The sequence below is a fragment of the Oncorhynchus keta genome, chromosome 13, assembly GCF_023373465.1.
Source record: "Oncorhynchus keta strain PuntledgeMale-10-30-2019 chromosome 13, Oket_V2, whole genome shotgun sequence".
NCBI lineage: Eukaryota > Metazoa > Chordata > Actinopteri > Salmoniformes > Salmonidae > Oncorhynchus > Oncorhynchus keta.
In genome coordinates this window covers 40402689-40426849 of record NC_068433.1, presented here as the reverse complement: position 1 = coordinate 40426849, position 24161 = coordinate 40402689, and the positions used below count along the sequence as shown (strand labels likewise).

Sequence of the window (24161 nt, the reverse complement as noted above, 5' to 3'; positions counted from 1 at the left end):
TATTCACCCCCTTTCCTATTAGGGTAGTATTCACCCCCTTTCCAACCAATTACCTTCAGAAGTGACATAATTAGTTAAATAAAGTCCACCAGTGTGCAATCTAAGTGTCACATGATCTGTCACATGATCTGTCACATGATCTTTGTTCTGAAAGGCCCCAGAGTCTGCAACACCACTAAGCAAGGGGCACCACCAAGCAATCGGCACTATGAAGACCAAGGAGCTCTCCAAACAGGTCAGGGACAAAGTTGTGGAGAAGTACAGATCATCCCACAAAGCATCATTAAATCCATTGTTAAAAAAATGGAAAGAATATGGCACCACAACAAACCTGCCAAGAGAGGGCTGCCCACCAAAACTCACAGACCAGGCAATGAGGGCATTAATCAGAGAGGCAACAAAGAGACCAAAGATAACCCTGAAGGAGCTGCAAACTCCACAGTGGAGATTGGAGTATCTGTCCATAGGATCACTTTAATCCATACACTCCACAGAGCTGGGCTTTATGGAAGAGTGTCCAGAAAAAAATAAGTTAACACGTTTGGTGTTTGCAAAAAGGCGTGTGGGAGACTGCCCAAACATATGGAAGAAGGTACTCTGGTCAGATTAGACTAAAATTGAGCTATTTGGCCATCAAGGAAAACGCTATGTCTGGCACAAACCCAACACCTATCATCACCCCGAGAACACCATCCCCACAGTGAAGCATGGTGGTTGCAGCATCATGCTGTGGGGATGTTTTTCATCGGCAGGGACTGGGAAACTGGTCCGAATTGAAGGAATGATGGATGGCGCTAAATACAGGGAAATTCTTGAGGGAAACCTGTTTCAGTCTTCCAGAGATTTGAGACTGGGACGACTTGAAGGAGCTGGAGCAGTGTTGGCTTCAAGAATGGACAACAATCCCAGTGGCTAGATGTGCCAAGCTTATAGAGACATACCCCAAGAGACATGCAGCTGTAATTGCTGCAAAAGGGGGCTCTACAAAGTATTGACTTTGGAGGGGTGAATAGTTATGCATGCTCAAGTTTTCATTTTTTTTGGTCAAATTTCTTGTTTGTTTCTCAATAAAAAAAATATATTGCATCTTCAAAGTGGTAGGCATGTTGTGTAAATCAAATGATACAACCCTACCCCCCCAAAAAAAAAATAATATTTTAATTCCAGGTTGTAAGGCAACAAAATAGGAAAAATGCCAAGGGGATGAATACTTTCACATGCCACAATACTAGCTGTATGCTATAACTTCTAGATGGAAACATCCTTGGAAAATTAAAGAGATGCACTACACACACACACACACACACAGCCCCCCCTCCCGTGTGACAGATCCATCTGAGCCCCAGTGTCCTGGCCCTGCTTCAGTCAGTGTCACAGAGAGAAGCCAGAGGCAAACTAGATTAAAATCCCTCACAGTGTGATGTTAATGAGCCCATTATCAACGCTAGCTACAACCTCTCGGCTCTCTCTCTTCCTCCTTCCTTTCCTCCCTCTTTCTCTCCTTTTCTCTCCTTCTTTTGGTCCTTCTCAGCACTAACGACGGGGCTGATATATGACTATATCAACCACTAACGCGTCAAACTCAAGCTGGCCTGAAACCGCTTTGGCTCTCTCTCACTCCCTTCTCTCTCCTTCCTTCCCTCATCCTTTCATTTGGCCCTTTACGCCATCTTATCTCTGTCATTATCAGCTCTAATGACGGCGCTCCTAAATCTACGTTACAGTCCCACTCAAATGTTACTATTTCTTTGGTTACATGCCAATATGGTCTCCTAACTGTCATAAAGTGAATTAGTTAGCCGCGGAGTGTTGACCTCTTCTTTTAACCCCAGATCAGATTGACTGAGTGGGCGCCTGCCTGCCATGGCCAGGAACTAAAAGCGTATCTGTTACAATAGAGCCAGTCGTTACAGAAAGGCCAAACCTGAACCCTCTGGTCTAGACTCTAGATAGAACATGGGAGGCCCCGACCTGGCCTTCTACTAATGAGTAAGAACAGTGTATAACCATGGATGGATGTGTGTGTGTGTGTGTGTGTGTGTGTGTGTGTGTGTGTGTGTGTGTGTGTGTGTGTGTGTGTGTGTGTGTGTGTGTGACTGTACTGTGCAATGTGTTGTTGTAGCGGAGGAGAGTCTTACTGGCATGCTAATGAATAGCCGATTAGTGGACCCCTGAGAGAGATGAAAGCTGGTTCAGACTGAAACTAAAAGACAGGAAGTACTCACTCTACTCTGGCCGGGCACTGAGCCGCTCAGCCGCCCAGAGCATGTGGTTCACTTCACTATCCCTAGGGACTCACCGTACGGCCACGGTCGTGGTCCGTTTGCTGCGTCGTTAAATCACGTATCTGGATCGTAGAACACATCCTCCGTCGGTGAGGGGACAGGATATAATATGCTACTCACGCCACACAAGAGGCACTGAGACAGAACAACTGGCACCAGCTCTGAGTCTGTGCAGTGGGGGGGTCAAGAGCTTTAGCAGAGCAGAAATGCATCCACGATGCCAAATGCCAATGATCATCATTATTCTTTCCTGTGATCAATACACACTGAGAACATTCTAGAGAGCACCTGTTGAACATAGAGCAAGACATACATACCTCCCTGCCACACCCCATGACATCATCATATCACAGCTGCTGTGACTGAAAGCCATGTGTGAATTAGTGATTTAGTAGCATGTGTTCTCTCCTTGCAGGTTTAACTTGCAGGTCTTCCACTGGAAGATTGAAGAGGGTTAGGCCCAAATTAAACAGGGGATATAGCTTCTGAGCACTGTCAAATGCCGCATTGTTCTAAGGGGACTAAGCAGGAATATATAACAACATGCATCCATAGCATGATGATGTGTGTCGGCTTTAGAGAGGGCCTATGGGAATGTGTCATGGCCCAGCTGTTGCAGTGAGGTCAGACATGTGACATGTGGTAACCGTGGGAACGTGAGGCCTAGAAGCCTAGAGGCCTCAGGGTCTACTTCTGTAGGTGGTAATATAGGGGAACAGCTGGAGGTTAGAACAACTGTCCAGAAAGAGGGAAATGTATTTGTTCACTGCTGCTGCACAGAAAATCGGCAAATCTTACCTAGTGTTGATTTTTCAGTGTAACATTATCTAGTGTTGATTCAGGTGTTAAATTAACTCTGTAATTGTTAAATTAACACTCATTAGTGTAAAAGACCCCCAGGGTTGGTGCAAATAACCATGTGTTAATTAAACCAAAACCACGCTCATTAATATCATATTTCCCAGCATGCTGTATTCAGGTAGATTTTTTTTGAATTGTTTGTTTCATTATCTCTGTTTTTGCATGTAAATTGATTGATTAATGAATCTTATGCTACTCAAATATAAATAACATAAATGTTTCTAAACTAATTCAATCTGATAAGCGGACTTATTGCACACGTTACTGAAATGGTTGTTCCAGTTTAGATTATTTATGTATGTCTCATATTGTCACGGTTTTCATATGGTGAAGGAGAGTCGGACCAAGCTGCAGTGTGTCGATTGCGATCCATGTTTATTTAAACAACGTAAACACGAATAAACACAAACACAAACTCAACAAAAGTAGTGAAAACAGCCTATACTTGTGTCAACTAACACAGCACAAGGACATCAAGACACCCAGGACAATCACCCACGACAAACTCAAAGAATATGGCTGCCTAAATATGGTTCCCAATCAGAGACAACGATAAGCACCTGCCTCTGATTGAGAACCACTCCAGACAGCCATAGACGTTGCTAGATAACCCCACTAGCTACAATCCCAAATACATACACACCAAAACCCCAAGACAAAACACACCACAATACAAAAACTCCATGCCACACCCTGGCCTGACCCAATACATGAAGAAAAACACAAAATACTTAGACCAGGGCGTGACACATATCTTAGGCTCACTGCTGAGCCCAGCAGTCATTCTTAATGCAGGTTGTGGGTGAATAAAAATGTAAAATGTTGGTTATTCCCACTCTGGCTTGATTCCAAAAGGAATTGCACATCCCTTTACAAGCAAGCATAATGTGATTTGCAGGCCTGATGTGGCCTGTAAACCATGAGTTTCGGGCCACTGTATTAAGGTGAAACATGGTCTTCAAAAATAAGTATGTGTTGCAGTGTGTTAAAGAATTGAATGATATCATATTTGCTGAGGCCACAGGACTGAACATGGATGAATGCAACAACCATGTCTCAACCAAAACCAAGGATTTACACTAAGCAGTGTGTTCATTTAACACTGATAAGTGTGGACCCGTATAGACACTGGACCAGTGTTAAATGTAACACTCTCGTGTTGATTTAAAACCGAATAATTTGCTAAGTGGTTTTACTTCACCTTCTGTTGAGAACAACTGGGTTTTTAACCAGAGCCATAAGCCCTAAAATGGCTCAGAGTTTAAGACACTGGACAGAGCTGTCCTGCTCTCAGTGATAGGCCTGTGGAAGGTCTGCTCATGCATCATGGGAGTTTGTCCGTATCATTCCATTTCCGTGACAGATTCTGTGCCTCTGCGACTACTCCTCCTCCGATTCTGCTGCATCCACCGACATAAATGAGTGTCAATCATGAAAGAGCCCATCAATCTCTCCTATGGTCCTGCACTCTGAAGGCTTTGTCAGGGTAGCTTTTCTCTAAATTCTACTTAATGAGATTAAGTTTACTGCCGATGGAGAGGGTTTTACTTATCTCCTCCACAAAACTCTCCATGAAACACAGCATTTGTGAACAAACAACCCATGAAAAAGCCTGTTATTAATGTGAGCCGCTAGCCAGGGAGTTCCCCGGTGAGGGATGGCCTGAAATAATAAACACAAAGTTTCAGCTCCTTCCTCCGAGCTCCTCCCGTCTGAAATAGGGGAAGAAGAACTCATAAATAAATCAGTCACAGAGAGAGACAACCCCGGGGAGGGGAGAGAACACAGAGAGCTGGAGGAAACACAGGAACAGAGAGCTTAATAAACCAAAAGCCAGCATTTTAGAGCCAGGTACAGTCCCTGCACTTACTGCAGTCAGCCCCACTGGGGTTGTGTGGTTGATGATGACATAAATGCTCAGTCCCACTTTGAAGTCATGACTGTGTGTACACTGGTAGTGTGTTTATTTGTTACTTGGGTATGTAGGATTGTGTCCATGTGAGTTAGTGGGGATGGTGTGTGTGTTCGTGTGTGTTTGCCTGCGTGTGTGTATGTTAGAACCAGACGGTTCTCCCACTCTGAGTGCAGTGAAATGCACCGTGTTCATCTGCTCAGCATCACAGCACTGAGTTATATAAGCATCTCAATAGTCTAATGTGGCTTACTGAAGTAAAGGAGACAAGGAGAGGAAGTGGCATACAGTATTGAGATGCATCACAGGTTTTCCATCAGTTCCATCAGCATGCAGAGAGCATCAGCACTGGACTCCTTGACAACCGTAGAATGTACTGTGGCGTCTGGCCACCCTGATTTCCACACTGACATCCTCTGCTGCCTCTCCCATCGCCATGGACACACACTCCCCCATCTTTCACTGCCCCCCACCCCCTCCCCCAACCCCCTCTCACTTGAGGTTCCCTTCCATCTTTCAATGCAGTCTGCAGCCCCTCTCCCACCGGCTTTCCCTGCCCCCCCCAGCCTCAGTCATCTCATTCCCCAAGACCCACCATCTCCCATTGCCTCTTATTAAGTCTCCTCTTCTTAAGTCTCTCTCCTTTAAACAACACTGTCCTTTGTGACAAACTGCCCAGCCACAGACAAGCCTTGCTCTTGTCAGGCTGACGCTATAACTCCAAACCAACTTCCTGAAGTCAAGAGGGAGAGAAGAGAAAACAGAGCATCTCTTTCTCTCTGGCCTTTTAGTGTCACTGCCCTCCTCTTCCTCCCTCGCCCCTCTCCACTGCCACTGCTTTCTAAACATTTACACTGCGGATGAGGGTGATTCAGGATGTTCTAAGAAAGAGCACGACCTGTGGACCGTCCACTGTAGCTCTCTTTAGCTAGCCAGTGCCCTGTCTGGGATGATGCCACACAGCAAATTGTCCACTCAGTGGTGTAAAATAAACCTAAGTGTTGGTGTTAATAATGAGAGTTATTGTTTTACACTGTGGGGAGTAAAACAGTCCATTAAAACCACACCCATCATTACTATATCTCCCTGCATGCTATACTGCAGGTATATTTTGGGGGATTGTTTTTAATATTTGTGTTTTTCCATGTACATTGATTGATTCATTCATTTTCCGCAACACACAGATAAATGACATACATTTTTCTAAACTAATCCAATCAGTTAGTTACATTTATTGCACTCATTACTGAAATGGTTGTACCGGTTTAAATGGTTTATGTAGTGTTTTGTTTATTACGTTTCTTAATCTTTACTGTCATTCTGAATGCAGGTCGTGGGTGAATAAACATTCCAACTGTTGGATATCCTAACTATGTCAGGATTCCAATTCCAAAGGATTCCAAAATAATTCAACCACCATGGCTCTGTCACTAACAAATACAGCCATGGGTGTTAAATCTACAATTTACTCAAAAAGAAAAGGCACCCTGGGAAATATGCAAATTAGGCATTACACTATACAGTGTTAAAACAACACCCAAAATGATGTACTGTAACCCTACAGGTGTTCATTTCTTACACTGAGGAAGTGTAACAGCGTCATCACCAAGCAGAGTGAGCCCAGTTCACTCTAAATCAAGTATTATGTTTTACACTGTGGGTGATGCATCATTTTACTCCACAGCTGAGTTCTGCAAACGCCACAATCGAGTTCCGTTGGACATTTCAAGAGTTAAATGGGGAACACTGCAACATAGTTAAATCTTTAACACTTTCAAAAGTGTTATTTTAACACCAGTACAGTGGGACTTGTTCGCTTGTTACACCAGTACAGTGGGACTATGTTCACTGATAATACTATACATTTGACACTTTCAGAGTTAAATGTACACCATTGATTTTTCCTGTGCATGTTAGTTAACGTTATGGGTACGGGTGAACGATAAGGTAGTAATCCATGGACTGGCACTGGCATGGTGCTGTAGACGTGATTAATTCATTGTTTCCATTATTGATATCTCTTGGGATATTGCAGGGTATACTGAGAACCATATGGCATCGTATTGCAAGGGAACATCAACTCGCAGTAAGACCAAGTAGACAATATGCTGCAATCAAAGTCTCGACTGGGATGGATCTAGCTCTAATAACTGTGACTACATGGCTCAGGGAGAAAGTAAGTGGATTAGTGGTATAGGCTAAATATGCTTATGAATAAATTGCAAGACAGTTGACTAGGAATGTCATGCTGATAAAAAATGCATTTCCTGAAAATAGACCAAATAAAGGGTTTAAATAAAGCATAGGCATGAATGATTCAATAATATTGCTTTCAGAGATACATCAAAAGAAGTCCTAATCAAAATGAGTGCTTATATGATCAATTATTATCATATAAGTTATCTCCAAATCTGAGTCTAACTTCTCTTTGTGGTAAGATAAGCCACAAAGCTAATTCTAGTTTTTTTTAGACACCCAAAGAGAGACACATACGATGGCTTTCGAAAAAATATTTTTAGGTGGGGGGCTCTCCCGTGAAGACGTTGTTGTGCTGGCAGCACAGAGGGACAGAGCGGCTCTTTTCTGAGCTGCAGCGTAAAGGTCCGTCCGGTTCTACAGTTCTAATCCCATCTTCCACATGGAGCACCACACACACACTGGCCCTGGACAGTGGCGTGTCTGTGTGTGTGTCCACGCGTCCGTGCTTGAGAGAGACATGAAGGGTCGAGACAGATGAGATGTCAATGATGTGGACAAATCACATGTTCCAAATCACCTCTAACTCGTCTGTTCTTATTACAGAGTTGGATCTTAACTTGAGACATGTGTGCCTCGGGCGTACTGCGTAGCTAACTCTTATTTCCATCCATACATTCAACTGAACATATTCACGCTGTCTGGGGAGCAAGCAGTTCCCCCCAGATCATTTTGTTCTAGTAGTTTACTATATTACATGTTACCATGGCTACTGTTACAGATTTCTGTCTTCCGGGTGAGTGAGTTTAGCGATATTGACATCATCTGTTAGACTTATAGTCTGGTGAATAATCATGTGGGAAAAAAAATCAGAAGAGAGAGTGAACATGAAGAGAGACAAGAGAGACTCAGCACGAACACTTGGGGACGCAGCGTCCTCAATGGATTCTGTCGCAGAAGAAAGGCCTACTTACAGAAACATGGTACGAGAAGTGAGATCCTGCCCCTATGTTTGTTCCCATGAACACCCACCCACACACACACACTCCCGTCTCTGGGGCTAGACAGATAGCTGTACAGCAGATTAGCCAGACATTCATCTCTCTCTCCTCTAATCCAAACGGCAGACATTACAATAGGAAAAGGAGGCAAACCATATCAGTGATTCTTTGACATTTGACTCTCGTCTAAACTCATTTAACATTTAAAAGCAATGGCCCCGAAAGGGCAAACAAATCTAATTTGACAGAGAGAGATGGAGCGAGGTCATGTGGATGTCTTTTCACAAACGTAAGAGACATCGATCAGTTGATCGTCCAGAGGGAGAGGGGGGCTCGCGCTCTCCTCATTATGTACGTAGCACAGAGGGAGAGGGGGGCTCTCCCCTCAATATGTACGCAGCACAGAGGGAGAGGGGGGCTCTCCCCTCATTATGTACGCAGCACAGAGGGAGAGGGGGGCTCTCTCCTCATTATGTACGCAGCACAGAGGGAGAGGGGGGCTCTCCCCTCATTATGTACGCAGCACAGAGGGAGAGGGGGGCTCTCCCCTCATTATGTACGCAGCACAGAGGGAGAGGGGGGCTCTCTCCTCATTATGTACGCAGCACAGAGGGAGAGGGGGGCTCTCCCCTCATTATGTACGCAGCACAGGGGCCCTCATTATGTACGCAGCACAGAGGGAGAGGGGGGCTCTCTCCTCATTATGTACGCAGCACAGAGGGAGAGGGGGGCTCTCCCCTCATTATGTACGCAGCACAGAGGGAGAGGGGGGCTCTCTCCTCATTATGTACGTAGCACAGAGGGAGAGGGGGGCTCTCCCCTCATTATGTACGCAGCACAGAGGGAGAGGGGGGCTCTCTCTCTCCTCATTATGTACGCAGCACAGAGGGAGAGGGGGGCTCTCTCTCTCCTGATTACGTAAGTAGCATTAGGATGACATAACTACACATGGGATCAATGACCAGATATGGTAGATCACAGGACATCATAAAGCACCCAGGGGTGAACCGGTCAAACCTGATGGCTAATGTATAGCTTCTCTGTTACGCATCATCTGCTTGTATCACAGGCCTCTTTAGGTGATGTTGCTTGATAAGGAACATGATTTACAGAGCTAGGGGGAAAGAAAGAGTTTTGAAAGGGTTCTGGGTTCTAAATGGAACCATTCATTGGAAGAAGCCCTTTTGGTTCTATAGCATCAGGTGTGTGTGATCTTCTTTATTCACAGTTCCAAAGAGATTTCTTTATTCAGGCAAATTTCTCACGTTATGAATAGTATCATAATACACAGTTAATACAGGTTTTATAAGCAGTAATTATTTACAGGCGTGATTGAATGTAATTGAGCCTCACCCAGGTTGCAGTTGAAATTGTTACAGGTTTGACCCAGACACATTTGTGTCCGCAACACTAGCAGGTGTCTATTCAGTAGAAGACTCATATTCTATTTTTAATAGTCCTTCTGGCTTTTCATTATGTTTCATTATCTAGTGCTCTGGTCTAGGGCTTTGTTTGCTTTATTCCATGTACATTCTGTCCAAGGTTCATAGGAAACTGCAGTGGACATGCTGCCAAATGCCAATTAACTATACACCGTGGGTTTAGAGCAGAGTAAACTACCCTAATTAATGATGCTGGATCCCATAACAGTACTCAGCAGGCTCACCCAGGCTCACCCACCCTCACCACATCTACAACTGTTACGGTCTCACACAGGCTGCTGCTACTACAGCTCGTTAAAGAGAGCATCAACCATCTGTTAAATGTGTTCCAAGAGATACTCGATTGTATTCTATTCTATTCTATTCACCTCCGTAGGTCTGACTGACCAGCAAAGAACTCAACCCGCACTTTAAAAAAAAAAGGGTTCCAAAACGGTTCTTCAGCTGTTCCCATGGGAGAATAGGGATGGGGAGGGGGAAATGTCTACAGTAGAGTATCGTGATATTATTGTTGACTATATTATTGTGATGGGGTGCGTAACTGGTGGCAGTGAAGTCAGACGCAGGAGAGCAGAACCAGGTAATAGCCGGAGCAGTTTAATTCCAGAACCAACGGCATAAAGAATAAACCAACATGGGTTCAAAACCCGTCGCACACCAGTAACCAATGTGCAGAAGCACTTACAACAAACAATTCCACACAAAGACATGGGGGGGGGGGGACAGAGGGTTAAATACACAACACTTAATGAGGGAAATGAGAACCAGGTGTGTAGGAAAACAAGACAAAACAAATGGAAAATGAAAAGTGGATCGACGATGACTAGAAGACCAGTGACGCCGACCGCCGAACGCCGCCCAAACAAGGAGAAGAACCGACTTCGGTGGAAGTCGTGACAATTATAATGATTCTATGACGTCGATTTACTTGTTGCTACGTAGTTAACATTAGTTATCGCTAGTCGGCTGTGCCAGCACCAGAACGTGTATATTTCTCCCCTATAGCTTGGCCTCAATCTTCTTTTTAAATGGTGAGCCAACATGTTTTCAGCTCTTTGATATCCACGACTGATCAAAACTCGTTTTTATTATGGCTCTCTGTTGTTCCTCTGTAGCAGACATACAGTGAGCAATATGTTTGGAACGTTGAATCACCATAGAAATCACAGTATCAAGTCGCAATTCATATCGAATTGAGATATATCGTGATACGATCGTATCGTGAGGTCCCTGGCAATTCCCAGTCCTATAGGATAACCATTCTTGTTTCCAGGTATAACCCTTGTAGGTACCATGTAGAACCATCTGTGGAAAGGGTTCTACATGGAACCCAAAAAAATTCTACAAAAGGGTTCTACCTGGAACCAAAATGGGTTCTTCAAAGGGTTATCCTATGGGGACAGCCAGAGAACCCTCGTAGGTTCTAGATAGCACCGTTTTTTTCGAAGAGTACACCATCGCATGCTGTTACTTCATACATCCCAATCACACCCATGGAGAGAACAGTGTGGAAGATCAATTCTTCCCATTCATTCAATAACACTCTAGGGTCATCGTTCTGATATCGTTTCTGTAGCTAGAAACAGATAAGATGAGCATTTCTTCGACACTATTTTGTTGAAATATTATTTGATCTCTGTGAAATTAAGCTATTATAATTTCACCCAAATTCAAATCAAATCAATTCAATATTCAATACATTTACTACCTAACATCCGATTTGGACCAAACTTTTTTCAAACAATGAGTTAGACATGAGAAATTCAAAGAAATTCTCAAAAGCCACCCACATCCCACGCCAATCACACCCCAACAACATGTATACAGTATCCGTTCTCTATGTCTGACTAGTGGTATGGAGCTGCGGTTCTGAGTATTGTTTCTTCATACTATGTAATGTATTGTCAGTGAATTTGTTGATGTTTTTTTTCCCTGTTCAGAGAAATTAGTAATTGAAGTTGTTTGGTTTATGTCCCATCCTACAATACATCCTGGTACTACCAGGTTCTGACCATTAGATGGTGATGTTTCAAATGCTAACTTTTTAGAATTTATGGCACAAATCCAATGCAAGTCAATGTTAGTCAATGCATTTTCAGGCTTCATATCTGCTAATATAGATACCATTGACTTGCATTGGATTTGTGCCACAAATGCTACAAATTCAGCATTTGAAACAGTGGACAACAAAACCAAAGCATGGATTGCTGTCATACCTTGTCCATAGACCACTTACAGGGTAAGGAAACCAATATGTAATTTTGTAATTTGGGTGAACTATCCCTTTAACATCGAGGGGGATTCAGTCATTCTTTAACAAATATCACCTACAATCAGGAACAGCACCAACTAGTGGTCAGAACTTGGTAATACCAGGATGTAGGATGGGACGTAAAACCTAACAACATCAATTAATAATTTCTCTAAACAGGGGGGGGAGACATAATCAAATTAACTGGGAATACATTACTCAGAGCCGGGAAGCAATACTCAGAGCCGCAGCTTCATGGTACTTGTCAGACATAGAGAACTGATACTATATATTTGTTGTTGGAGTGTGTGGTCTGTGGGTGACTTTAAACCATTTCTTGGATTCCTCATGTCTAACTCATTGTTAGAAAAAAGTTTGGTCCAAATCAGATGTTAGGTACTATATTTCTTTGAATATTATATGAATCCTACACATTTAAATTGGCAAATTTGGATGTAATCAATTAGCTTAATTTCTCAGAGAATAAGAATCATAAAACACGGGACGAGATGTTAAAAACGGTCCATTGTGCCAATAGATGGTATGAACTCACATGAGATTTGCCGTGATGTTGACAGTGGCATGGGAGGTTTATTTCTTAGACTGGGTTAAGATGTCAATTATGGGACTCATCCTTGTACTTGTTCCTTTCCAGGTAACTGGACAGCCTCTGTGCTATTATACTGAAAAAGATCTTCCCTTCGACGTTGAGAAGGGAGATTGGTCGGAATTGACTGATGTCTGTCGCATCCTTCTCTTTCGGGATTAGCACACCACCAGCCCTTCGCCATGCCTTTGGTATTATGTATTTCTGCCACACATGAGCCTCCAAAGAAAGCGTAGAACATCCTGGGCGTTCTTGTAGAGCTTGTATGGTACTCCATTAGGCCCAGGAGCCGAGGCCGCTCTTGCTCGTCGGACAACGTTCTCTACTTCCCTCCATTTTGGAGGGTCAGTGTCCAGATTGAATTCTGGTGGTTGAATAGGTGAGATGTCATGTGGGATGTTTATCTGCTCATGCCTTTTCGTGTCCTGGTGGACCTTTTCCAGGTGTTCTTCCAGTTCTGGCTTTGGAGTGTTTAGGATTCCGCACTTTTCCTTTGCGAAGAGGTCTTCGACAAAATTTAAAAAAAACATTTTTATAGAACCATGTTCTTGAGTGTTCCTTCTTCCTACGAAGTTTCCTTAAGTTTTCCCGCTCTTCACAAGATTGCCAGCCAACATTTGATGTCTGCTCGGAGTAGAAGGAGACCTTCTCTCTCTGCATCAGAGGCCTTCTTCCACTGCTTTCTCAGCTGCCTTCTCACTCTGACAAGTATCTCGATCTCTTGCTGCCTCCTAGATTTGGCTGGTGTAACAGTATAACTTTAGACTGTCCCCTCACCCATACCCGGGTGCGAACCAGGGACCCTCTGCACACATCAACAACAGTCACCCACGAAGCATCGTTACCCATCGCTCCACAAAAGCCGCGGCCCTTGCAGAGCAAGGGGAACTATTACTTCAAGGTCTCAGAGCAAGTGACGTCACCGATTGAAACACTATTTAGCGCGCACCACCGCTAACTAAGCTAGCGTTTCCCATCCGTTACACTGGCGCGGGTGGTGTCTTGCCACTTCTCCTTTCGTTTACTCCAAAGCGCTCTTCTCCGTAGTGGTAGATAATGTCTCCCATCCTTTCAAGCTTTTTCTCTGCTGTTCCTACCTGTTGTTCCAAGATTTTTGTCAGGTCGTTGTTGATTTGTTTCCCACTCTCTCTTTTCAACAGCTTTTGGGCCACTTCACACTCGGTCTGTGCCCTTTGATCTTTTCCTCTTTTAGAGGTCTCTGTGGTTGGGTGAGTTCATCCACCGGCATTTCTATGCTTGTGTTATCCTCCTCCGTTACAGGGGTGCTGAAGCTCTTTGCGAACTTGGGTTTGCTTCCCGTCGCTGTGCTTCATTCGACTGATTTGACTGGCTGCTTCGCAAGAAGTACTGGTCAATGCGAGGTCCCTGTCTCTGCTCTCCCAAGCACCTTTTCCTCCCTTGATGGATCCTTAACCCCCTTTGCCGATGTTACTCTCTCCCAACAACAGCTGCACACCTGAAGTGTGTGTCCTGCTGCTGTTATCTTTGTCTCGTGCTGTGTTCCTACTCGTAGTCGTTTCCGTTCCTGGGTCCGTAGCCGTGTGATCAGTCGTTGAGCCATATTTCAACAAAATAATGTGCAGGAATTCGAGTCTTATTTCTTTCTAACTACAGAAACAATCTGACATGGTGGGTGTTTCGAAACGCTTATGCTTATTTGAGGTGGAACGACACTCTTGCCCTGCCCATCGAGGGTGTTACAGCCATCTCATTTATATACATAACAGGGCAACATTATCCACAATGATCCACCGATCAACAGCAGTGTCAGGATGAGAGCCACTCTCACGTACACCAACCCTGTCCATGAGAGAAATAAAGAGAGCCTGCCCTATAGGGCTGCTGGCTCTGATCAATGAGTATTATGTCATTACCACACTCATGCTTATGAACTCTCCCCAGGCTCTCCTGATCAGGGTTGGGGTCAGTTCCGTTTTCAATTCAGTCAATCATCCATTGTTTCCTATGAGGATTGTCCCACTTTCTGAACCGACTGAATTGAAAACTGAACCCTGAAATCTTGACCCTAACCCTAGCCATGCCCACAAACCATGCACAAAACTTGACCCTGACCGTGCTCTTGCACTCAGCTCTGCCAGCTGAGGCACTGGCACACCACAGCTGAAGTCACTTTACAATGAGTACCTAATGTACTGTTCTGCACTGTTCATATCTAGGCGAATTACCTTAATGTGGTCTACAGTATATATATATATATATATATATATATATAATATAGCATGGTGTGAATGTGTTGATTGTATCCAAACAGTCAAATTGGTGATAGTCTTGAATGCAGATGGATGTGCATATTTGTGAGTGTGGTATGCAGTGTGTATGTGTGTATGTGTGTGTGGGGGGTAGCCTACTCTTGTAGGGTGGCCTGGCATACTGAGGAACAGATGGCTTAGAGATGTGCTCCCTCCTTCATTTCCCTCCAAATAATTTCCCCCATAATTCCCCAAAAACCGGCCAGCAAAACTGTCCATCTCTTAGATGCTTCTTTTAGATCACAGATAAAGACTGAGCCAAGGGATCAGAAGAAACGGAAAATGCAGATGGCAGATCCATCCACGAAACCAACCCCACTGTCAGTGTTCACGCCATGTTTCAATGGCTTCACCAGTTAAAGGCGCTCTCAATGGCATGCCCAAATGCTGTTAACAGCCTACACATGAGTGCGCTTGACGTATCAAGCGAAATGCTCCCATTAAAACGAAGAAGTTCTCCAAAGGTTAAAAGTCTCTTCATGACAAATCAACAGTGTAATTTCTCCAAATATACAGTCCTGTGACGTGTCAGGTGGAGTTGCATTTGGGATGCACATTTTAAGTTCACCATGTTCCCTGTCTTTATTTGTTTGCCAGTGTCAAATATGGCATCGTTGAGTGAATACACTATATAGAGCCTACAGTAGCCTGCGCTGTGCACACTCAGTGATAATGCGTATCACACATAAATCATTGCACTTTTCAAAATCTATTAATATTCTTCTTCCTTACCTATATGGCAGGAAACCAGGAGCTGCGCAATGGGAATCAGCACCCTGGATACAGTCAGTTCCATAGTCTCCGATTCAGCGCCAACACGGAATTTTAAACGAAAAAAAATATTGTTGCAAAACAATCTGAAATTCTAAGATGCTACACTTGATTCATACCGACGATGTCGGCGCTCCGGTCCTCCTGCCTCCCTGTCTTTCGCTCTCTGCTTGGAGTCAACGGAGTGGCTCCACTCTCTCACGTACAACACTGGCTGGGTATGGAGAGGGGGATTGGGTATGCGCGCCGCCCACTACTCACACAGGCGCAGCGGGAGGGAGAAAAAACAGATTGTTGAACATACTCTCTGAACCGTGATATGAAATGGCTACTGACTAGCCAGTGATGAAAGTGAAACGTGCACATTCAGAAGGCAAAACTTTTATTCACAAAGACGAAGTGCCAATTTAGTGCCTAACGAAGAAGTTGTGCGATCTAAATGAAAAATAGAGCCAAATCAGTATAATTGCATGATGGATAAGTGAAGCCAGGATAATGTCTAGGGGCCTCTACTATAACAGCTGAGAGATTAGTCGTGCTGTTCCATCCTTTACCAATAACAAGGGCCTACGACTGTGCCAATATTCATCTGAATGAACCCGTGTGAAATTGTTGTTTACGAACACTTCGATATTCCTATAGGAATCCAGATCTCAAGTCTCTTTCTCCTCTCCAGAGTACGGTGTTGGGGGTAGGGTGTTGGCTTCGCCCCATATGAAACCGCTATTACTGTTGCTCTTATTATATGGTGTTGTGCAACATGATCTTACAGTCACAACGAAGGCTCACGTTCTCCGTGGCCGAAGCGAGTAAGACATTTAAGCATGTTAACCCTCGCTTGGCTTCCGGTCCAGACAGCATCCCTTGCCGTGTCCTCAGAGCATGTGCAGACCAGCTGGCTGGAGTGTTTACGTACATATTCAATCTCTCCCTATCCCAGTTTGTTGTTCCCGCTTTCTTCAAGATGTCCACCCGTACCCAAGAAAGCTAAGGTAACTGAACTAAATGACTGAACTAAATGTTACCTCGTAGCACTCACTTCTGTCATTGTGAAGTGTTTTGAGAGGCTAGTTAAGGATCATATCTCCTCCACCTTACCTGACACCCTAGACCCACTACAATATCCGTACCGCCTCCATCGACGGATGACACAATCGCTATCACACTGCACACTGCCCTATCCCATCTGGACAAGAGGAATACCCATGTAAGAATGCTGTTCATTGACTACCACTCAGCCTTCAACACCGTAGTGCCCTCCAAGGTCATCACTAAACTCGGGGCCCTGGGTCTGAACCCCATCCCATGCAACTGGGTTATAGACTTCCTGACGGGCCAACCCCAGGTGGTGAATGTAGGCAACAACACCTCCACCACGCTGATTCTCAACAGGGGAGGCCCAACAAGGGTGTGTGCTCAGCCCCCCTTCTGTACTGCCTGTTCACCAATGACAATAGTTTGCTGACGACACAACAGTGGGAGGCCTGATTACCAACAACAAAGAGACAGCCTATAGCAGGGTTCCCCAACTGGCGGCCTGTGGGCCGAATTTGGCCCGCGGGTGGTTTTATTTGCCCCCCCAAGTTTTTTGACCACGGGGGACATAATAGATTTTTTTTTAAAACAAGGAAATCAGCTCCCAAGTTATTTTAATTCAAGAAATTTGTTCCCAAGTATTCCCACGCATAATAGAGAGACACGTGATCATATACAAATGTAAGCAAGGTTTGAAATGATTATGTTGTAGTCAAATATTATATCTGTTTGGGCTTCTTGCAGTCAATTTGCAGTCTACAAATTATTTTTAAATATGTTCCCGGCCCCCCCGACCATCCGCTCAAGAAAAAATAGGCCTGCGGCTGAATCTAGTTGATGATCCCTGGCCTACAGGGAGGAGGTGAGGGCCCTGGCCTACAGGGAGGAGGTGAGGGCCTTGGCCTACAGGGAGGAGGTGAGGGCCCTGGCCTACAGGGAGGAGAGGGTTTAAGAAGGTGCAACGGCGCCGCAGTGGAGAGGGTTAAAGAAGGTGCAACGGCGCCGCATTGGAGAGGGTTAAAGAAGGTGCAACGGCGCCGCAGTGGAGAGGGTTAAAGAAGGTGCAACGGCGCCGCAGTGGAGAGGGTTAAAGAAGGTGCAACGGCGCCGCAGTGAAGATGGTGAAAAGCTTCCTCGGCGTGCACATCACTGACAACCTGAAAGGGTCCATGTACACAGACAGTGTGGTGAAGAAGGCCCAACAGCTGCGATCGCACCGTCCACAACCGCAGGGCCCTCCAGAGGGTGGTGCGGTCAGCCCAACGCTTCACTGGGGGTACACTGCCTGCCCTCCAGGACATCAACAGCACCCGGTGACCACAGAAGGCCAAGAAAATCATCAAGGACCTCAGCCACCCTAGCCAAGGCCAGTTCAACCCACTACCATTGAGACGGTACAGGTGCATCAAAGCTGGGTCCAAGTGACTGAAAACAGCTTTTATCTCCAGGCCATCAGACTGTTAAAAAGTCATCACTAGCCAGCCTGCACCCAGTACCCTGCCCCCAGTACCCTGCCCTCAGTACCCTGCCCTCAGTACCCTGCCCTCAGTACCCTGCCCTCAGTACCCTGCCCCCAGTACCCTGCCCCCAGTACCCTGCCCTCAGTACCCTGCCCTCAGTACCCTGCCCTCAGTACCCTGCCCTCAGTACCCTGCCCTCAGTACCCTGCCCTGAACCTTAGTCACTTTTACTAGCTGGCTACCACATGGTACTCTACCCTGAACCCTAGAGACTCCTGCCCTATATACATAGTCATTGAACACTGGTCACTTTAATAATGTTTACATACTGTTGTACACACTTCATATGTATATCCTGCATTCTAGTCAAGACTGATCCTATATAACTAGTGCTGTACACACCTTTTCTATTAATTTACCTCCATGCTGTCTATATATTTATGTTACGTGCTCAACATTGTTCGTTCTGATATTTCTTCATTTCTTATTTGAATTTTTATATGGTTAGGTATTATGACACTGTTGGAGCTATAAACATAAGCATTTTGCTGCACCTGCGATAACATCTGCAAAATACGTGTACACGATCAATAACATTAGATTTGATTTGATTTTGATTGAGATTTCTGGTTGAATGAGAGGTTCGGCCGAGAGCCTCTCCTCACAATGTCCACCCTTGGATACTTCCACTCTAATCTGGAACCAGGACTTAAACACACAATAACATGCTACTCCACGGCTCCCACTTGTTTTCCCCATGCATAAATTAACATAATTTAGAGGATTATCTTGAATTTATGCAGGAAGGATCTGCATTTCACTTGTTGGACCACAATTTTTCAGGGTGCTCAATACAATGTCGTTTTGCTTCTCGAGTTCCGCCGCCCTGTGTGTGTGTGTGTGTGTGTGTGTGTGTGTGTGTGTGTGTGTGTGTGTGTGTGTGTGTGTGTGTGTGAATCCTCTGTGCTTGGCTTGTGACTGAACCTGTGGCTTTCTGGAAGCGACCTGTTGCGAGTTAAGACTTTCCGCTTGGCAGAGAGGAGAGTGCAGCAACAAGGGTTAGCTTCCAGGCAGGTCAGTTTAGTCCTTCCTTCCACTGCATAGGGAGAGAAGAGCAGTGAAATAACAGACGGCAAAGAGACAACATTCTGTTTTGATGGAGAATCAATTGTATTATGTTTGAGACCCACTTACCCTCAGAGACACGTGCTGCAGCGGTAAGAAGTAAAAACCATAGACCGTATAAAACACATTCGAGAGATCACATCCTGGGATGTTGAACAACCAAGTACGATAGGTATGGGACAGTTCAATATATCTGGATGGCAGCGTTGTATTTGGATTTTCAACGGAAGCCATTACTACAAAAATGTAGATAGGGAGGAGAGGACCAGAGCTATTGGTCAATGAATAGTCTCTCCCCATCAGCCCTTTGTGGGCGGACCTGCAAGTGAGGCTAATCCATTTAAGATGACACATAAAGGACTTGGTAGAAGTGCATCAATAAAGGGAGTGGATGTGGGATACTATGTCATCTTTGGCTACTGGTAAACACAGCATTGTTTACGACCAGAGGAAGCTCTACTTTGCTGCTAGGTGTTTGGTTACTTCTGAGGGAGTGACTGTGTCTGTGTGTGGTGGCTGGTGTCTGGAGTCAGTCTGGGTGATGAATGGCCCTGGGATGGGATCAGCTACTGAGGGAATATGAAACACACAGGCCAGTGTTAGAGAGAGGACAATGGTAGAACACGGCTATCCCGCTAGCTGACCTCGCCACACCTGCGATACACTTACCTGTGGTAAACAAACACACAAACCGTGGGACACAAACAGCTAGACTAACGTAAGACTGTTTGTCAACGAAGAGGACTCCCACTGGATTTGACCAGCCTAGGCGTCGGCGGTTTCTTGTTTAGCTACTAACAGTATTCTGCTAATCAATGTCAAGCCTTCGGTAAAGCACAGCATCATATCTTCCCTACTGTATGCATGCAGTGCTTCTTCCTGCTACACGCATAGAAGCATTGTTGAGTGCAAGTTAATAGTAAAAGTTAGGTACCCAGACTAGAACTTGACACAGTTCTGTTGGGTCTTTTTAGTGTCCTCTGTCTGTAACAATGGCTTCCCATGGTGTCTTCCTCTCTTCATCTGCCTTCATGGCCTCTAAGAAAACCTGAATCTTCTCACTCCCTGCTGATGTGGTTTCCTCAACTGCCTCAGCACTGTTTCCATGGCACCCTGATAGATTGTAGCCGAACGTCAACATCATTGACAGCCAACTGTCGTGCCTGAAGTTCAATATTCCGGACACCCTGTTGCATAACCCCAACGGATCAATGCCTGTCTCAGCCACTCACAGATAGGCGTGCGTGCTGGCAGGCAAAAGCCACCCCCCTCGCTGTCAACTCATTGTATGTGGCTGCACACACGCACATAAACACACACACACACACCTCGCTGTCTGTCTTCTCTGTCTGTGGCTTTGTTGCTCACTGGCTGGCTGCACACGGCAACATCCTCTCAGGCGATGCAGTTTTTGATTGAGTTATGTAACCTTACCAAACAGCATGATTACACTCTTTTCAACTATAGCATAAGTCAATACAGCTTTTATGCTATACTCCATCAACGCTCTAACTAAAGGAGGCGGGAGAGAGCACTACATCTGTACGAAACCCTCTAAAAGTCCCCACAGACTCAGTCAAGCAGTCTGTTTCCTGTAATGGGCCTCAACCAGTCTTCAGTCAGCCATGTACCAGAGTGATGTCTGACTGAGAAGGGACATTTACCTCACGGGGACAGTCCAGTCCCTCTGTGCGGGTCTTTGTCCTCCTCTACAGCTCCCTGGGTGGAACAGAGAGCTGCCAGAGGCCAGAGACGACTGCGGTGGGACAGGCAGCCACAGAGACAGCAGCCAGAGTGGAGCAGTCGTCTGTGAATCAACAGCAGCCGAAGCAACAGCAACACAGAGCTCCTTCAGTCATCCTCAAAGGCCCTCGTGTGGCGTTCCAGCCAGTCCCTCTCATGTGACATCAGGCTTCCCTGAGCCCAGGGAGAGGAGAGCGGTGTGTGGCAGGGCTTTCATCGGGACCACAGAACCAGAGAGTCAAAGAGCAGCCAGTCAGTGCCTGTCTACCCTCCTGTCTCCACCTCCCTCTAGGGATAAAACAAAGACCGGTAGACAACCAGACCCCAGGTCCACTAACACATAAAGAACACACACACACACACACACACAGGCACGTATGTGTACACACACATTTTCACATATAACTGAGAGAGGAGCCAAGCCTGCTGTGTTCTTTATCAAGAGGCAGGAGGAGATGCAGAGGCCTCTCATATGATGAGCTATCAATCATATTTCCCTGCTCTGCTGGTGAGCAAGAGCCTGGTAAAAACTTGAACCTTTCAGCTTTACATGTTCAGTGATATGCATATGGTCTTACTCTAGTACAAGTCCTAATGCTGTGTGAAAGCCATTAGCCAATCAGCTGGAGGTCCAGGGTTTCCTAGCAAAGGGCTAACAGAAGGGTAAGGCCATGTCAAATCAGTATGACCCTCACACAGCTGGAGAATAGGCAAAATCACTGCAATATTCCTCAAGAATTTCCTGAAGAGCCAGACCGACACGTAAAGCCGGAACTTTGACATGAAGATATATTGTAATGAGGAGGAATGCATAGCCGTTCTACAATCTTAATTCTTCTTAATTCCTAAGGCATTAAAGCCATTCTGCTCTAGCGCCGTGCGTTTTTAATGGCATAATGTAGTATTCAGCTTGTCTCTTTTTTAAAGCAGCTCTCCCTTTTTCTTCAGGTGTCACATCTCACAAAGGACTTCCTGGGAACTCACAGTGAGCCTCTGATTCAAAGACATTCCTCTCCACAATAGCCCTCTGAGTATCTCTTATGCCCTGTCTAAGAGCTGCGTGCAAGGGGTCGAGCTACTAACTAACACGAAGCTCTTACAACAATGGTCAGAGAGAGAGAGAGAGAGAGAGAGAGAGAGAGAGAGAAGACGTCTGGGAATCCAAGTGCCATTTGGCCCTGTTTGCCATTTCGCATGCCTTATTCCTTGGATGTTTACACTTCTTACTGTTACTTCTCCAGGGAGAAGGCAGAACCGACAACAAAGCAGGAGCTGCAGAATAAAGGTTCTGCAGGAATGAGATGTTTTGCTGCTGGGTGATTCTGCAATCACACTGTGGTCTCCAACGTGTTTTGAGAATTTTTGTGAGTTGAGCGTTTCCTTCAGTGTGTGGGTTCGCAGCCTTCCTCAGTCTGACATGCTGAAATGGATTGTTGCTAGGCTCCATGAGAAGAAGGCACCGGGCAGCCCTATTATATCCACTCTCAGAGCAGGGGCAGTGTTCCGTGAAAGCACCCGTGTGCCTCCTCCCTCCCTCCTCATCCTTTTTTTTCTGTCAGTTCACATCCATGAAAGACTGACCAACTGCACTTTGCCCCAAATGAATTGTTTTGCATATGACCGGCAGTAGCCCCCAATGTTGTCTTTGATTTGACAACACTGTCGAAGCCCTTTTTATATCAGCAGATACCCAGCCTAAAACCCCAAAGAGCAAGCAATGCAGAGGCAGAAGCACAGTGGAAATACTCAGTAGAGGGCAGGAACGTAGGAAGAAACCTAGAGTGGAACCAGGCACCGAGGCATGGCCAGTCCTCTGGCTGTACCAGGTAAAGATTTAAGAGTACAGTGCCTTCAGAAAGTATTCACACCCCTTGACTTTTTCCAAACGTTGTCAACGATCTAAACAAAATACTCTGTAATGTCAAAGAGGAAGAAAAACTCTTAACATTTCAAAAAAATAATAATAATTAAACATTAATATATCTTGACTAGATAAGTATTTAACCCCTTTCAGGGTAAACCTCTAAGAGCTTTCCACACCTGGATTGTGCAACATTTGCCCATTATTCTTTTCAACATTCTTCAAGATCTGTCAGAATTGGTTGTTGAGCATTGCTAGACAACCATTTTCAGGTCTTGCAATAGATTCTCAAGCAGATTTAAGTCAAAACTGTAACTTGACCACTCAGGAACATTTACATTCTTCTTGGTAAGCAACGCCAGTGTAGATTTGGCCTTGTGTTTTAGTTCATTGGCCTGCTGAAAGGTGAATTAGTCTCCCAGTGTCTGGTGGAAAGCAGACTGAACCATGTTTTCCTCTAGGATTTTGCCTATGCTTAGCTCCATACCAGTTTATATTTTTATTCTGGAAAGCTCCCCAGTCCTTAACGATGACAAGCATACCCGTACCCGTACTCGTACTCAGTTATGTGTTGTGTTGTGATTTGCATTTGCCCCAAACATAACGCTTTATATTCAGGACAAAAAGTTCATTGCTTTGCAGCAGTTGTAGCGAAATGCAGAGGGAAGTTGAACAAGACTTTATGAAATATTGTTTGTCTCCATCCTCGCTTGTTGTATCACATGAGAAACTTACATTTTGTCTTTCTTAGACCTGTTTCTGTGAAAATATGAGATTACTGTGTGAAGTCTGCCACCTAGCGGCATCTCAATACACTCCCCCAAAATGAGTGGAAAAACAGAGATAGATAGAGGACTTATCTTTGAATCTGTGCCATCATAGAGCACGCCAGCTTGTAGTTCAGCGTTTCCCAAACTCGGTCCTCTGGACTTTTCCCTAACACTGCACAGCTAATTCAAATGATCAAAGCGTGACGATTAGTTATTATTTGAATCAGCTGTGTAGTACTAGGGCAAAAACCAACAGATTAAAACCTCTTGGGGTTCTGAGGACCGAGTTTGGGAAACCCTGTTCTCGTCCTAAAAAAAAACATTTCCTAAAAACTGTCAATTAGTTACCTCTGGTGCGTTCAGCCATTAATGTGGGGAAAATTTATGGGGAAAGAGTGAGGTTTTTGGGATAAACTCAGAAAATAAGGTCTGAGGTTAACACAGGCTTAAGAGATCTTATACGTTTTGGTCTATGAGATAATATTAGTCAGTTAACATGACCTTTATGAATTAAGAAGCCTTTGCTTTTTTTTCAATTATATAAATGCTT

General features: G+C 44.9%; 1 protein-coding gene across 3 annotated transcripts in view; it reads right to left on the bottom strand.

The window, feature by feature from the left end:
- The window catches only part of LOC118392782 (receptor-type tyrosine-protein phosphatase zeta-like), a 46415-nt gene extending 30602 nt beyond the window's left edge, over positions 1-15813 (bottom strand). For all 3 annotated transcript variants that reach the window (XM_052460150.1, XM_052460151.1, XM_052460152.1), the window contains exon 1: positions 15579-15813. In XM_052460150.1, the coding sequence (XP_052316110.1) occupies positions 15579-15642 (64 nt within the window). In that variant the 5' untranslated portion in view covers positions 15643-15813. The remainder of the gene's footprint in view (positions 1-15578) is intronic.
- Positions 15814-24161: the final 8348 nt, after the last annotated feature.